This window comes from Camelus ferus, chromosome 3 (assembly GCF_009834535.1).
Source record: "Camelus ferus isolate YT-003-E chromosome 3, BCGSAC_Cfer_1.0, whole genome shotgun sequence".
Classification (NCBI taxonomy): Eukaryota; Metazoa; Chordata; class Mammalia; order Artiodactyla; family Camelidae; genus Camelus; species Camelus ferus.
In genome coordinates, this window is record NC_045698.1 from 100,144,699 (window position 1) to 100,159,788 (window position 15,090).

Below are 15,090 nucleotides of genomic sequence, written 5' to 3' on the forward strand. Positions count from 1 at the left end.
CTTGGTTTGGTCTCCTGTGCCCCATGTCTTGGCTTGCACAGCTTTGGTTTTTCCTTTCTCTCGGACCCACTCTTGGGGCTGTACGGCTTGGTGGTGATTCCGCTTTGTACTGACGCGGGAAGGAAGGAAGTGGTCAGAGTAAGCCATTCATTTCTTTATTTAACCTGTCTGTCCTCACAAAAGATGAAAAAGCTGAGGACCAGAAGCTTAAATAACTCATCTACTTTCGGAGGGTTTACATCAGTTGAAATTTGAAAGGTCATTTTGAGTACACAGCCCTGCCCCTCAGCAACTCTCCTCCCGTTTGGTGACCACTTTACCTATATCCATGCATCCAGAATGGAAAACTACACTACATGAAAAGTGACATGCTTCCACTCCACTTCCAGCACCGTAGCAGGCAGTGAAAGGCAGAGATACAGTAGTGAATAAAACAAGTGAAGTTATACATAGACCATTGCCCTCATGAATGCATGTCTAGTTTGGTAGCAGACATTTTGCAGGGTCACGCAGATAATGTAGACTTGCAATTGCGCTGCATATCCAGAAGGAGCGCTTGATGGCTTTATACCCAAGCGCGTCCCGGGGGCGTTAGCCCAGGTGGAGAGGTCAGGGAGGCTTTTTTGAGGAGCTGATATTTGAGAAGGGGGACTTGAGGATTCGGAGTTGCTTGGGCTGAGGGTCTCCCAGGTGAGATGCACAGCTTATGCAGAGGCTGAGGAGAAGGCGTGGTCAGTTAGATGCTCTGGAAGAGAGCCAGTGAGGTTGGGATGCTGAGACCTAGGGGAGTGGTTATGAGATGAGCCTGGGGCCAGACCATGCAGGGCTGTGTGGCCCACCTTAAGGGTTTGGGTGATCCTCCCAAGAGCGGTGGGGCGTCATTAAGTGGTTTTAAACAGGGAGGTGACGTGGTCTGATTTTGCCAAGGTCGTGGAAGCTGCAGTGTGGCAGGCAGACTGGAGGGAGCCAGAGCAGGTGTTAGGAGGGCCTTGCAGCAGTCCTGGTAACACAGGAGAGGTCCAGGATCAGGACGGGTGTGGTCAAGGTAGAGAGACTTGGATAAAATTGAGGTGAAAATCTGGATGTGGGGGTAAGCCAGAAGTGGGGTGCTAAGGCTTAGGCTCATGGTTTTATTGTGGTTGTCACGCTCTACCATCACCTACATACCTCTTTTTTTTTTTAAAAGGCAGAAGGAGCCCAGGAAAGTGTCTTAGGAGAGGTAGCCTGAGGGCCCTGAAGCTGCAGAGCAGGGCAGTGATGGTTATGCTAAAACCTGTGTCTGCCCACCTGGCCCACCGGCCTCCGCCTTGTCCTCAGTCTGACTGAGCCTCATAGTATGTTGTGCTTTGAAGCCCATTCCAGAAAACCAGTCAGTTTCTGGATTTCAGCTGCCTCCCTCCTCTCAGAGTCCACTCCCGGGGCACGATGGCACAAACCCAGCGGGCTGCCAGGCAGCCTCCTCCCACTTTGGCCCTGAGACTCTCCCACTGGACTGAGAGGCAACCGATGTCTCCTCTGTTCTCCTGTTCTCCTGTTCTCCATAGAACTTTGAGAAAATAGGTTTGTGGGACCCAGGCCCTTTCTTTTTTCTAAAAGGAGACAAACAAGGCTTCAAAAGTGGGCGTGAAAGTCAAGACACTTTTCTAACTTGGCAGGTCAGCCCGGGTGTTGGGGGTGAGCTCTGTGAGTGTCGCTCTACCACAGCTGTTTGGCCGGCCCTGCGCGTACACCTGGGCAGAGCTGAACTTGAGGCTACGGGCGGAGGGTCAGCCGGCCCAAGCCTCAGCGGCAAGACGGCGGAGGTCGGGCCTAGGAGCCACTGGCCCCGCCACAACTCATCGCAAGTCAAATTAAGGGAATAATGCAAGCCTAGTAGATATTTAATGAGAGATTATTTCTGGAGATTATAAGGATACAGCAATTGCAAATAAATCCCTGACCTTTTCTGAGCCCGGGCTCAGTAAAAGAGCTGAATCACCTGCTTGAGGGGATTAAGGACAGCCGCTTCCATCTGGCGGGCCTCTCAGACTCTTGCCATCATTAGCAAATTCTGCACCGTGGTGATGGTGTTCTAAGCCTTTTAGTGGGAACTGGATTTTCAGAGTAGATCTTATTTAACTTAGATTATGTACCTGCTGGGGAGAGCTCAGGACTGATCATCTGGTTATGGATGCACTGCAGTCCCCGTCACATCAGTGGTACTTGGTATGCGTTAAATAATAAAGCAGTTGTTCATCATTAGTAACCTAATCATTACGTCAGCTGGCAACTCAAGTTGATGAGAGTAGAAGTCAAGCCTGTGTGTGTACACGTGCGTAAGCGTGTGTGTGCGTGCGCACCAGAGAGATCCACAAAAATGCCGGGGTAAGGGGCAGTGTGATAACTGACAATGCAATAACAGGTCAGAGATTTAGAATGATGGTCGTTAAACTGTATTTTATGAGTTCCTTGTTGGGAACTGTTGTTTGATTTGAATTTCATTTCTTAACACAGTTTTGTTTAAAAATCTCATTATCGTCAGTATACAACTTGAAGCATTAGAGGCTTACAGAGAGTTTACTTTGAGCTGTTAACATTTGACTTTGCAGTACGTGAATTTATTATATGTGTTTGACTTAGGCAACTAATATATACTGATGGTTACACTGCATTACATGTGTAACGTGTCAGGCCTTTATGTGTAACATCTGTGTACGATTTATTTCAAGAAAAGGGGCTTACTGGTGTAAAACGAATTGGGGAACTTCTGATGTTGGGGAAACCAAAGAAGGAATATTGACTTAGACATTTGGGAGGAGGGGGTTGCTTTGCCATGTTCTAAAAGAAGTAATTGTAGTTAATGTAGGTTAGCGGGCTTTTGGTTTTCTCTGGATTTCCTTGGGAGGTCCCATTGTATTCTTTTCTGTTAGCTGTTACTTACCTAGAAAAGGACCCAGTTTTCCACAGTTCCGCAGGAAAAGTTCAGGGACTGATTCGTCTCTGCAGGGTTATAGCTAGCTCTGTCTGTTTTTCTTCTACTAATTGGGCTGGTGGCTTTATAAGTGTGTATCTTCTGGCCACTGGAGTCATCGTTGTCAGCTGCCAAATTATTTCCACTTTTTCAAAACTTTTATCATTGTTCGTGGGGTAAGGAAGCAAAATAGTCTTTGTCCACAATAGAAGTCCGTAGATGCCTAGAACAAGGCCATGTCCACAGACCTCTTCTTAAAGTTTCCAAATTTGGAATCAATCAGCTCCCCAGAGCACTGTCCACAGTTGTGGTTCTTTTTCTCCCAAACATCTCTGAGTGTCATCCCAATGCAAGGATCCTTTTAAGCACTTCTCAAAAGAAGAACCAAAAGGCTTCAACTGACTATTGAATCACAGTTATGGACATTCTGGAAACCTCCTTAAGTATAGAAAGTAATTTCCTCTCTGACAAATACTTACCAGTGGGTGCTGCTCTGACTACTGTATAAAGGAATGAAAATTTTCCCCTATACATAAAAGGTGCCCAACATCATTAGTCATTAGGGAAATGCAAGTCAAATGCAAGTCAAAACCACAGTGAGATACCATTTCACACCCACTTGAATGGCTATAATAAAAAAGACAAAAGCAAGCTTTGGCAAGGATGTGGAGAAATTGGAACCTTCATATATTGCTGGTGGGAATGTGAAATTGTTCAGCACTTTAGAAAGCAGTTTGGCAGTTCCTCAAAAAGTTAAGCATAGTGTTACCGTATAACCGAGTGCTTCCACTCGTAGGTGTATATGTCCACACAAAGACTTGTACACAGATGTTCCTAGTAGCATCATTCACAATAGCGAAAAAGCAGAAACAGCCACTGCTGAATAGATGAATGAAATGTGGTATAGCCAGGCAATGGAATATTATTTAGTTGTGAAAAGGAGTGAAAGTATCAATACTGCAATCTTAGACGGATCTGGGAAACATACCAGATACAAATGACCACATATTATATGAAATAACCAGAATAGGCAAATGTATAGAGACTAAAAGATTCATGGTTTCTAGGAGCTGAGGGGAGGGGGGAAACAGGGAGTGACTGCTAATGTGTGTGAGGTTTTTGGTGGAGGGTAATGATGTGTTCTGTAGAGAGTAGTGATTGGTTCATAAATGCAAATATACTAGAAATGAATGAATTCTCAGCTTTAAAGGGGTGAAGCTTACAGTATGTGAATTATATCTCATTAGAGATGTTATTTTGAAAAAAATCTTCCCTAGATTCCAACAGATACTTTGGACTCTGTATTAGAGTTTGTTGTAAAATTGGAAAAAGTTTTTAGCATGAGTTAATTGAGTTTCATTTGAAAGAATGATCTCCGTCTGCATCAGAAAGCTTGATATAACAAAACTTGCAGAGTGAACACTAGGACTAGGTTCATACTAGAAAAAGCAAGGAATTGGGTTAGCAGGCTCCTCATAGCTTTAAGAGCATAAGAGCAGTGGTTCGTGTGGCAGGTGGTCTCCAGGAAGAACATTGCTTTCCTCCTTTCCTGATACATTCCTTACTATCCTAGAGGCCAAGGATGTTATGTTAATAAGTACCAGCAGGTGATCAGCACACGTGTAAGAACAAGATTTGTTTCCCTTTGAGAAGAGAAGTTTGGGGGAATTACCATTCCTTTTTTGTTTGATTTGGGGAACTTTCAGTGGTTTTTTTTTTTAAAGGAATTTTTCTTTGTTATATCTAAGTTTACCCATATACATTAAAGACTGGAGAAAGATTTCATTTGGATTTGATCCAAGATGAGTTCAAGTTTTACTTAGTTCTCATATTTTGCAAGTTTATTTCTTGCCCTAGGGTGATGACAGATCGTTTAGAAATACTCACCTTCCTACTTTCTACCATTCCCGTCTCCACTTGGAACATTTGCCTGTAGAATGTGTTTTGTCCCGATGTCCGAAGGCAGTCAAAGATGAACTCATTCTGACAGATTGCCACACGCATCTTATTATTGGGTAACCAGAGTGTGGTAGTAATTTTGGTGGGTTTCCAGCCTTGTTGCCGGGTTGACAGCTGGTTCTGTGCCGCGGACAAAGTTGCTGCTATTGATCACGTATTTTCTGAGTGACATTGAGGGGTTTAGCGCAGATGGAGGACTCTGTCGCTGCCTGCTGATTTACTGCATGGAGGACGGCTCCACTGCCTTAGTGCTGTTTCCTTAGGTAGCTTCGTTGTCCCTGGCTGTTGTAATTTTCCTTCTGGTCACTTGCCCTTTTTTCCATTTTTCTAGTCACCTGAGCAGGATTTTACTTCTCTCTTTAACTCAGGGTCCCTTTAAAGGCAGTTAGGTTGTGCAGGCTCTGGAGTGAGTGTCCCACATATTAGCTCTGCAGCTTTGGTCCAGGTGTTTAGCTTTGCCAAATTTCAGTTCCTTCATCTGTTATTTGGGGCCCATGATGGTACCAGCCTAGAGGACTTGCTGGGACTGAATGCGATGATCTCTGTAAAGCGTTCACCTGACATTTGTGGAGCACTTGACTTCTGCTCTTTGAAGCAGACCAGCAAACGCAGCTGATCCTGCAGCTCCCGCTAATAACAAAACACTTTAAAGGTTGCTTAGTTGTTCCTTCGGTAAAGTGCTTGTCACTCTGTGCTGCAGTTTCTTCTGCTGTAAATAGAAGAAAGCCTTGCAGAGAGTTACTTTGAGCATTAGGTGAGATAAAATATGCAAAGCACTTAGAACTGTACCTGGCCTATGGTAAGCTCCCAATGAATGCCATTTTTTGTTTTTATTCAGAGTCACCTCTCTACCTTTAGTGGGAAAATTGGAAAAGATACATGGTGGCTCCGTGGGACTGAGTCATTCTGGGTTGATCAAGCCTTGTTCCCGGGTTGATGTGCAGGGCCAGCAATCTGACCGCCCTTTTCTTCCTCTTTCAGCTGCACAGTTGGACAGCATTGGCTTCAGCATAATCAGGAAATGCATCCATGCTGTGGAAACCAGAGGTAAAGTCCTTGAACTGATGGCATTGTTCTCAGCGAAGGTCACACATCTGGTGAGGCGTAGGGCCTGCTACCTGCTGTTTCCCAGTTTTAAGTGACTCATTAACTTCCCAAGTGCCATTGTGTTTCCACGAGTCATGTTGCTCTGAAGCGCAGGGGCTCTCAACCAGTTTGGTGTCTTCCACCTCTTTGGCAGATCAGAAGAATGTTTTAAATGTATAAATATCAAATGTGTGGGATGATAAGGAAGCCAGGTAACTGAAGTTCAGTTAAAATACCAAAAACCATGGTTATGGTATAATAATGCATGTGTTTCTTTGTTTCCGTTTAAAGTTACAAAGTATAGCAAAGTGAAACACTTTAAGTGGGTCTGATAACTAACATAATTCAGATATAGCTTAGTTTAAGATTTCTGTAACAATTGTAACACATTAGAAAAAGATCTGCGATTTCTGACCAAGTTGCAGGTACTGTTAATGTGATGACTTTTTGCTTATATCATAGTGGAAGAAAATGCTTCATTTCCGTTTTAGGTTAGTGAAAATAAAGATGTGATTGTTTTCTATCCAAGTTGATAGACACCGTGAATTCTCTAATGGACCTCTTGGAGGGTCTGTGGACCCCGAGTTAAGAGCCCTGCCCTGGGGACTATCCAAAAAGGGAGAAGGGGTGAGGCCCTGCCTGTCACACATTGACCTTTCCTGGGTCCACAGGAGCAGGGCTTTGAGGTCAGGGAAGCTGGTTCATCCTGATGGTCTCCGTCCTCTCCTCAAAGGTGACCAGAAAGGAGATTTCCTCAGTTCCAGCAATTTTGAGGTTCGAGTGCACTGGTCTGTTACACCAGTGAGAAAAACCGATCACTGTCTCTCCACTGGATTTGATTTGAACCAGTGTCAAAGATTTGCATCTTATTTATTCTGCAGCCTCTCATCCCACCAGTCATTTTTATTTGTGTGAGGATGTTCTGTCTTTTAAAGAAGGAGCTGCAACTCTTACCAGTTGAGAAATAAAAGCATCTTTATAAGGGTTATGAAGCACTGAGTAGAGGGGGAGGCAAAAAAACTGACCTTATAAGCCTCTACTCCTATGTATCTAGTCAAAAAGTATTCTTTCCAAGGTCATTATTTTAATGTGTGCTAACACTTTTTAAAATGTTTGCTTATTTCTGCTATACCTTCTTTCAATGAAGAGTTAAGGGAGTGTGCAAAGACATGTAAAATATAGCCAGAGAATATAAAGTAGAAGTAGGTGAGATTTCTGAGAATTGATCTTGAGGAATTAAAGACATGGACCAGCTTGAGGCATAAAGATACTTATACAATGGTGTTATGGTAAAATAACAAAAAATCAGAAACCGGCCAAATGTCTCAAAAATTGGTTAAATCAACAGTGTGCCACGTCCATGCAGTAAAAAAAAACTAGGAATCACTCAAAATGCAGTGGAAAAGCATTGATTGAGATCCAAGATTTTCATTATTAAATATTAAGCAAAAAACGCAAGTTCTGAAACAGCCTGCCCACTATAAGCCCGTTCTGGGAGTGGGGAGAGGACAGCTCGTACCTGCTCAGATACCATTGTGTTGTCAGTGGCTGTCTCTGCTGTTTGCACTGTCTTCCTTGGATTTATCTATTTTCCATAACTGCAGTTTCTGTATTTTGGGGGGTTTTTTTTTGGGGGGGGGCGTAATTAGGTTTATTTATTTTAATGGAGGAACTGAGGATTGATCCCAAGCCCCCATGAGTGCTAGGCATGCACTCTACCACTGAGCTACACCCTCCCCTTAGTTTCTGTATTTTTTAAAGTATGTATTACTAAGGTAATTTTTCAGCAGGCATTTAGATTTACTTGCTGTTTTAAAAGAAAAGAATGAGAAATAAGAGGTACGGGGTTAACAAAAGGAAAGGCATAAAAACGGAGCCCAAAGTGAGTTCAGAACAAAAGTCCCTCCCCTGCGCCATGAAGGTTGCGTACTTGCCAGAGGAGGCCCAACCTCTTTGTCTCTCAGTTTTCAGCCGCCCAAGCCAGGAGGGATACCTAATCATTTGAAACCCTTCCAGACACTCAGGAGGGTGACCTTTCCTGATGTAAAACCAGGAGATACACACAATAAGTAGCAGAGGAAGAAGACAGTCGCCAGATGGTTTGGTCTCTTAGCTTCTGCCTCCTCATCCCCTCCCCCTGTAAGATAAGGATGAAAATGGTGGATTTCAGCATCTAGAAAAGTTTTCTTTTAGCACAAAGAGGAAACAAGGGCAGTGTGCGTTATATGCCTTTCTAGCCTCCCTACTGGAAGGGCATTGCGCCCTATTGCGGTACACGTACATGCGCATGTGTTTGTGGCGACCAGAGGTGCCCAGGCCTCCCGTACTCTCTGAGGTTCATTAATCATCCAGCAGGAGCTGAGAGTGTCTTAGATTCCAGGAAAGCACAAGGACGAAAGAAGTAGAGACATTTCAGAAGGGGTAAGCCCTTCAAGCCACTGCATGACTGAATAATAATGGTTCTGCTTGCTACTCAGTAACGTGGGGCCCAGCCCAGGCTGGGGGAAGCAGGACAACCAGGGCCTCCTGGCCTGGGAACCATGCGGGGTGATGGACCTGCTTTTACAGTCCATTTTAGCTGTAAACACCTGTCATTCCAGACTACTTCCTTTCGTTTGTTAGCTCCACTCCTGTATAGGTCTTGTTGAAGACACTGCAGAATCATCCCTTTCCCAGATTTCTTCCAGGAAATGTTGGCCCCAAAGTAGTGTCTTTGATGAATGTTTGCCTGCATCATACACTGATCTAGGTACTGGGAATACAGTGGTGAAGAAGTCAGACTCACTGTACTTGAGTTTACATTGTAGTTGTAGCGGAAGAGGCAAACAAGAAAGCAAATAAGAAAGATGATTTCAGATGTTATTAAAAGGCTGTAAAGAAAGGAAAGCCAGGTAAAGCACTGGCCAGTAGCATTGGTCGTGGGATGCATTAGCTTGAAGAAGCTGCTTGTAAGCTGAGAGCTGAGTGATGAAAAGAGCTGGGAGGAGAGTATTCCAGGCGGAGGGAATCCTGTGCAGAAGCTGTGGTTTGGGGGCATGAGCTTTGTACGCTGGAGGCCAGTGTCGCTGGAGCAGCGTGAAGGTGGTTGATAAAGCCGTCAGGGGTGGGCCTGCGCTCAGCCACGGGGGGGCCTTGTAGGCCAGCCTCGGTAAGCTTTGAGTGTGATCCAAATGCAGTGGGAGTCATTGGAAGGTTTTAAGAGAAGAGATGGTTCAAGCTGATTTACATTCTGAGAAGTTCATTTTGGCTACTGGTTGGAGAATGGACATCAGAGGAGTAAGAGCACCAGGAGACCAGTTAGCTGAGAAGTGTCAGGTATGACGGGACTGGGACCCGTCGGAGAAAAAAGTCATGTCATATCACTTGGTCTGAACGGTCCCCTTTTGTAGCTGGTACGGTGATGATCTCATCCTTGCACTTAAATGAACAAAGTGCTGGGGTGGGTTAGTTTTGATTCTTTGCGTGTTTGAAGGTAAACCCCTTCTAGTCTAGGTGCACATTTCCTCGGGTTGAATAAAGATGGTCCTTTTTTTTTCTATGTAAAGAATATTTATAGAAACAGACTCACAGACATAGAAAAGAAGCTTATGGTTACCGGGGGGAGAGGAAGTGGGGAGGGATAAATTGGGAGTTTGGGACTTGCAGATAGTAACTACTATATATAAAATAGATACACAGCAAAGTCCTACCATATGGCATAGGGAGCTCTATTCAATACCTTGTAATAGCCTATAATGGAAAAAGAGTATGAAAAGAAATATATGTATGTATAACTGAATCACTATGCTGTACACCGGAAATTAACACAATATTGTAAATCGACTATACTTCAATTTAAAAAAAAAAAAGAGTATTTACACCACAAATGAATGGATTTTCTAATTTCTCAGTCTTGGCTGACAATATTGTCCAAAATTTAAAATGCCCCAATACCTCAGAATTTGCATTCTATATGTGAAAATAGATTGTAGAGTGTTTATTCTTTGCAGTATGAAATTTTTTATTATTTCATTTTCAGCTTTTTAAATTTAAAAAACTGGTTAAATGGGACATATTTAAAAGTATATATTTGGCATCTTTCAAAACTCATCAGATGCTGCCTCGGCAAGAGAAGAGGGAGGTTTCTTTCCCCTCTGATGATGAACTAACACGAGGGCTGAAGTGTGCAGCACATCCGTGAAATCCTAGACAGCTGTACCAAATCCCACTCCTTCGCTAAGAGCCGAGCTGAGTGACAGGGGACTTTAATTAGAGCAGCTTTTAGAAGGACTGAGAAAATGAAAAAAGTGCGGGTGGCTGGGTTGGCTCGACCTGTGTTCTGATGTGCCTCTAATTAAATCATCACTGTTCTCTTCTCAGGGATCAATGAGCAAGGGCTGTACCGCATCGTGGGGGTCAATTCCAGGGTGCAGAAGCTGCTGAGCGTCCTGATGGGTGAGTGCGGCAGCCGCCCTGCCAGGCGCCTCCCAGGCATTGAAGGGGGAGCCTCTTGGGAAGGAACGGGGTGTCCAAGAGGTAATTCCCAGAAATCGGCTGCCCCATGCACCAGCGGTCATGGCCGCAGGCAATACTGGAAGAGATACTGAGTGGGACTGGACGAAACAAAAAAATGGCAGGTCCAAGGCACCACACCCTCTCTCTGCATGGACTCAGCCACTGCCAGTCCCAGTGGCACCCCGTTGCTCGTGTGACCACCACACCCTGGTCTGTCTTCAGTAGTGCATGACTCCCTCTGTCCTCTGTGGAGACAGGCTTTTCACGGGGCACACCCATTACCCAAGGAAGGGCATCCCTCTAGCCTGCAGAGGACCTCAGATCTCATGTTCCCAGTGACTGAGGAGGTATCAGTCTGTGACTCCCAGATAAAATGTATAGAAGCAGGTAAGTCTTTTGAACCTCTTTGCTTCTAGATTTCCACCTAGTCTCTGTCACTTGAGCAGCAGAACCTCCTTTGCAGCTGGCTGATATAAATATAAAACCACTATCTTTAAATGTGCAGCATTTGAATCAAAAACCCATGAGCCAATGAGCCAAATTTGCCTAGGCTGCGGATTTCCTGTATTTTTAGATGTGAATGCAGCCAGCCTCAGTGAGTCACATGGATCTAAATGGCAAACAGATCAGATTTCCCAGATCCGTGGCTGTTACTCACCCCATGACAGCCCAGCCGTGCACTGTTAGGGATAGCCTGTTGCTCGGGGTCCCCACTCCGTGCTTTGGGCAGGGACTCTTCCTGTTAGTATTTGTCATTTCTTTTGCCATCCCAGTTTCTGAAAATAATTTTTATACGTAAAGAAATCTCCTCTTCATGTTGATCAGAAAAACTCTTTCGGAGTGAGCCATTCATGTTTGTAAGCAAAACTCTAAATGTGTTGTAGCCGCAGTGAGATCTTTTGTTTGCAACTATGATTATTGGTGAGGAACTCTTATACGGAGAATCTGTTTTTTGGTTTGGATTTGGGATATAGTTTTTTTTTTTTCAACTTAACTTTTTATTTTGAGGTAATTGTAGATTCACATGCAGTTATAAGGAATAATGTAGAGTGATCCTGAGGACCTTTACCCACTTTGTTCCATGAGTACCATCTTGCTAGATTATAGTATCACAACCAGGATATTGGTATAGTCAAGATGCAGAACAGGTCCATCACCACAAGGATGCCTTCTAATGCCCTTTTATGGCTACCCCCATCTGCCTCCCCTCATGCCTCACCCCCGTCTTTAATCCCTGGCAACCACTAATCTGTTCTCCATTCCTGTGAGTTTTGTAATTTCAAGGTTATTATATAAATAGAATCATACAATGTATAACCTTTGGGATTGACTCTTTTGCTCAGCATAATTCCTTTGAGATTTATTCAAGTTGTCATTTGTATCAGCAGTTCTTTTTTATTGCTGAGTAGTACTCCATGGTATAGATGTACCACAGTTTGTTTAGCCATTCACCCGATGAAGGACAAATGGGTTGTTTCCAGCCTGGGGATGAATAAAGCTGCTATAAACACCATGTACAGGTTTTTGTATAAAGATTAACTTGTTTTTGTGGTATAAGTGCCCAAAAGTACAGTTGCTGGGTTGTACAGTGATATGGTTAATTTTTGAAAAGTTCTAATGTAAGAAAAAATGAAGAATCTAACAGGTATCAGTCCTCCATCTTTCATTTCTAATCAGAGCTGCAAACATCTGTGGAGCGTCTACTCTCTGAAACAGATCATCAGGTGTAGATATGAAGTTTTAGAAGGAGTCATTTCCTGTTTGCAAAGGGTCCAGGCGGGGGGAAGTTATGCATGTATGTGGAAGCTGTAATGTAAAATATGATACTGGTACCTAATGGGAGCTAGATCTGGAAGATAGAGTAGTGAAGGAGAGAATGGAAGAATAATTCAGATTCAGGAAATATTTTGAGGAGAGTATTGATTCTATTTTATTATTATTATTATTAATTATTATTATTATCATCATCATCATCTTAATATTTGAAAGGACTTGAGGCTGGGGTAGGGGAGTTAAAGTAGAAAAACTGCGATGGCCCCTTTGGATGAAGGACATAAATATTGTGCTAAGGAGTTTGGGGGCTTTTTCCTCTTTAGGAAGTAAGATGCTATTAAATTTTTTAAGTAGCAGAGTTGTATGTGTTAGTACTCTTTTCACACCAAAGTGTCAAGAAGACAATTCAGAATAGGCATTTCTTCGCTCACATAACTAGTAAGTCCAAGATGGCAGAAACATGGCAGGGCCTGGTGGCTCCACTGGCATCCCCAGTGTGTCGGAGCCTCTCCCACTCCTTTCTTCTGGCTTCTCATCATCCGTGAGCTCTGCTTGTCTTGCTATCAGCTGTATTCTCTGTGGGAATGGCCCAGATGGTTCAGCCTCAGTGATCCTTGGAGGTTGCCTTTCTGGGAGGAGAGTGTCTCTCTTGACAATTTTGACTGAAGGTCCCAGGGTGGACTTCGATGGGTCCACATGGAGCCATTCACGTGATTCATTTCACGACCTCAGGCTGATCACGTGACCTACAGTCGATGGCTCCAGAGGGCCTGGAACCTGTGCCTGTCTCTGGTGATCTCAGGCCACCTCTGGGAGGGTGGCAGAAGGGCCGGGCGGGGAGGAGGTTAATCCATAGAACCCTGTGGACTGAGGAGGATTATTAATAGAATGAAATAATGGCTGCTGGGTGATTAAAAAAAAAAAGTATGTCCAACACAGATGTAACTTGATCAGATGCTAGTTTTAGGAGGGTCATGCTGACAGCAATGCGGAGCATGTATCTGATCTTGGAAACACATGGAGGAAGAAGACAGTTGCAGCAGACTAGGCAGAGCGTACCCAACCACGGCCTGAACCAGACCGCTGCTCTGAGGTTGGGAAAAAAGGACAGGCTCAAAATGACTGGGGAGAGAGAATCCACAGGACTTTGTAACCAGCTAGATATGGAGGAGTTGAAGGGGCAGAGAGATTTCAGAGATGGCAGATGATTATGTAAGGTGACACTAGTGAAAAGAAATATGACATTTTAGACGGGTTTGCTAATTTAGAAAAGAACCGTCTTAGCCCGTTTGTGCTAAGCAAAGAGGGGTATGAAAAGCTCCTGTTTTTATCACTTCTCTCAGTGCCCTCTGAACAAGATGTTTGTCCTGTTCTCTCCCTCGGTTTTCCTGGGGACAGACAAAATAATCATGAACATCTGAGAAATGTCATGAGAAACTAATAACCAGCAGCTGAAAGTCACAAGGGCAGCTGTCTCTGCCAGGAGGACATTACAGATAGCCTGGATTCCAAACTGAGGTTCACCCAGAGCTGAGAGGTGACCACAGTTCAAGGTCTAATCCAAAGTAGAGACTGGTTGGTGTCTGAGATTCTCGCTATCACTTAAGTTAAACAGTTTGGATCTTGGAATTGAAGAACCACCTATTAGGCCAGAGAAATTCCAGACCTGAAGGCAGAGCCCTGTCTCCCTTCCCTTTTGTGAACATGCTCTCATCTTTGTCAGTTCTGGTATTGGTGCTAGACTGGGTTAGCCGAGAGTGTAAAATAAATATGGCTCCTCTACTCCAGAACCTCTCCCTGACGTGGCTGGGCTGAGTGTGAACTGCTGACTCCCTGTTCCTTTGTTCTGTATTCATTGGCTGCCCTGTTATGTTGCCAGGTGCTGTACAAAATTTGCATCACTTGTCAGTGTTTCTCAAAAGTGGAATAGTGCATTTTTATTATTGAAAGTGTAGGTTAATATTCTCTCCCATAATAATGTATTAATAACATGGAGAGGGTAGTCAGTGTGTCGTAGTGGTTAAAGATACGGGCCTTGGAACAAGGTTGCCTCGGTTCAGGTTCTTTTGCTCATTAGCTGTGTGGCAGCTTGGACAAGTTCATTGACCTCTCTGTGCCTCATTTTCCTCATCTGTAAAATGGTATTGATAATAGAGCTTACGTCATAGGGTTGTGAGAATTAAATGAGTTAATGTAAGTGAAGTGCTTAGAATGGATGCCTAACCGAGGCTACTTAAAATGTTGTGATGTTATAATATTATTATTATTATTGGAATATAGTTTCTACATATTTTTTTCAAAAGGAATAAAAATATACTTTTACTTTGTCATCATTAGTGAGAAAAAGCGGAAGACATCACATTTTAAATAAAGCAGAATAAAGATCAGTATTGGTCTTTTTGGCAAAAAAAAAAAAAGTTGTGGGTTAAAAAGTAGTAAAACCAGAGACTTCCTTTGATTACTTTGAGTTTACTTTGTGTACTCTTGATACATTAGGGACTTTAGGTAGGAGAGGAATAGAAGAGCCAGACTTCAAGAACATCTTCTTTTTAACATCTTCTTTAATAACATCTTCTTTTCCTTAGGAAAGCTTGCGGGAATTTCTCACGGCATGTGTGACTAGCGTCATACCAAGTGCCACCCTTCATCCCTTCCTCCTAACAACAGAGGTGCATAATCTTGGAACAGTGAAGAGGAGGAAGGCTTGTAGATTCCTAGAAATAGAGTGTCTTCCATGGGTGTATTGTGTGGTTTGTTCCTTCCCTTGAGCATTAAATGGCGAGAAATCTTTCTAAATTTTAGCTCAACATTTAAAAAATATGGATAGC

At 43.6% G+C, this 15,090-nt stretch overlaps 1 protein-coding gene across 6 annotated transcripts in view; it reads left to right on the forward strand.

Annotated features, from left to right (window-relative positions):
* The window catches only part of ARHGAP26 (Rho GTPase activating protein 26), a 414,886-nt gene that overhangs the window by 232,764 nt on the left and 167,032 nt on the right, over nucleotides 1-15,090 (forward strand). For all 6 annotated transcript variants that reach the window (XM_032476994.1, XM_032476996.1, XM_032476997.1 and 3 more), the window contains exons 13-14: nucleotides 5,891-5,956; nucleotides 10,355-10,429. In XM_032476994.1, the coding sequence (XP_032332885.1) occupies nucleotides 5,891-5,956; nucleotides 10,355-10,429 (141 nt within the window). The remainder of the gene's footprint in view (nucleotides 1-5,890; nucleotides 5,957-10,354; nucleotides 10,430-15,090) is intronic.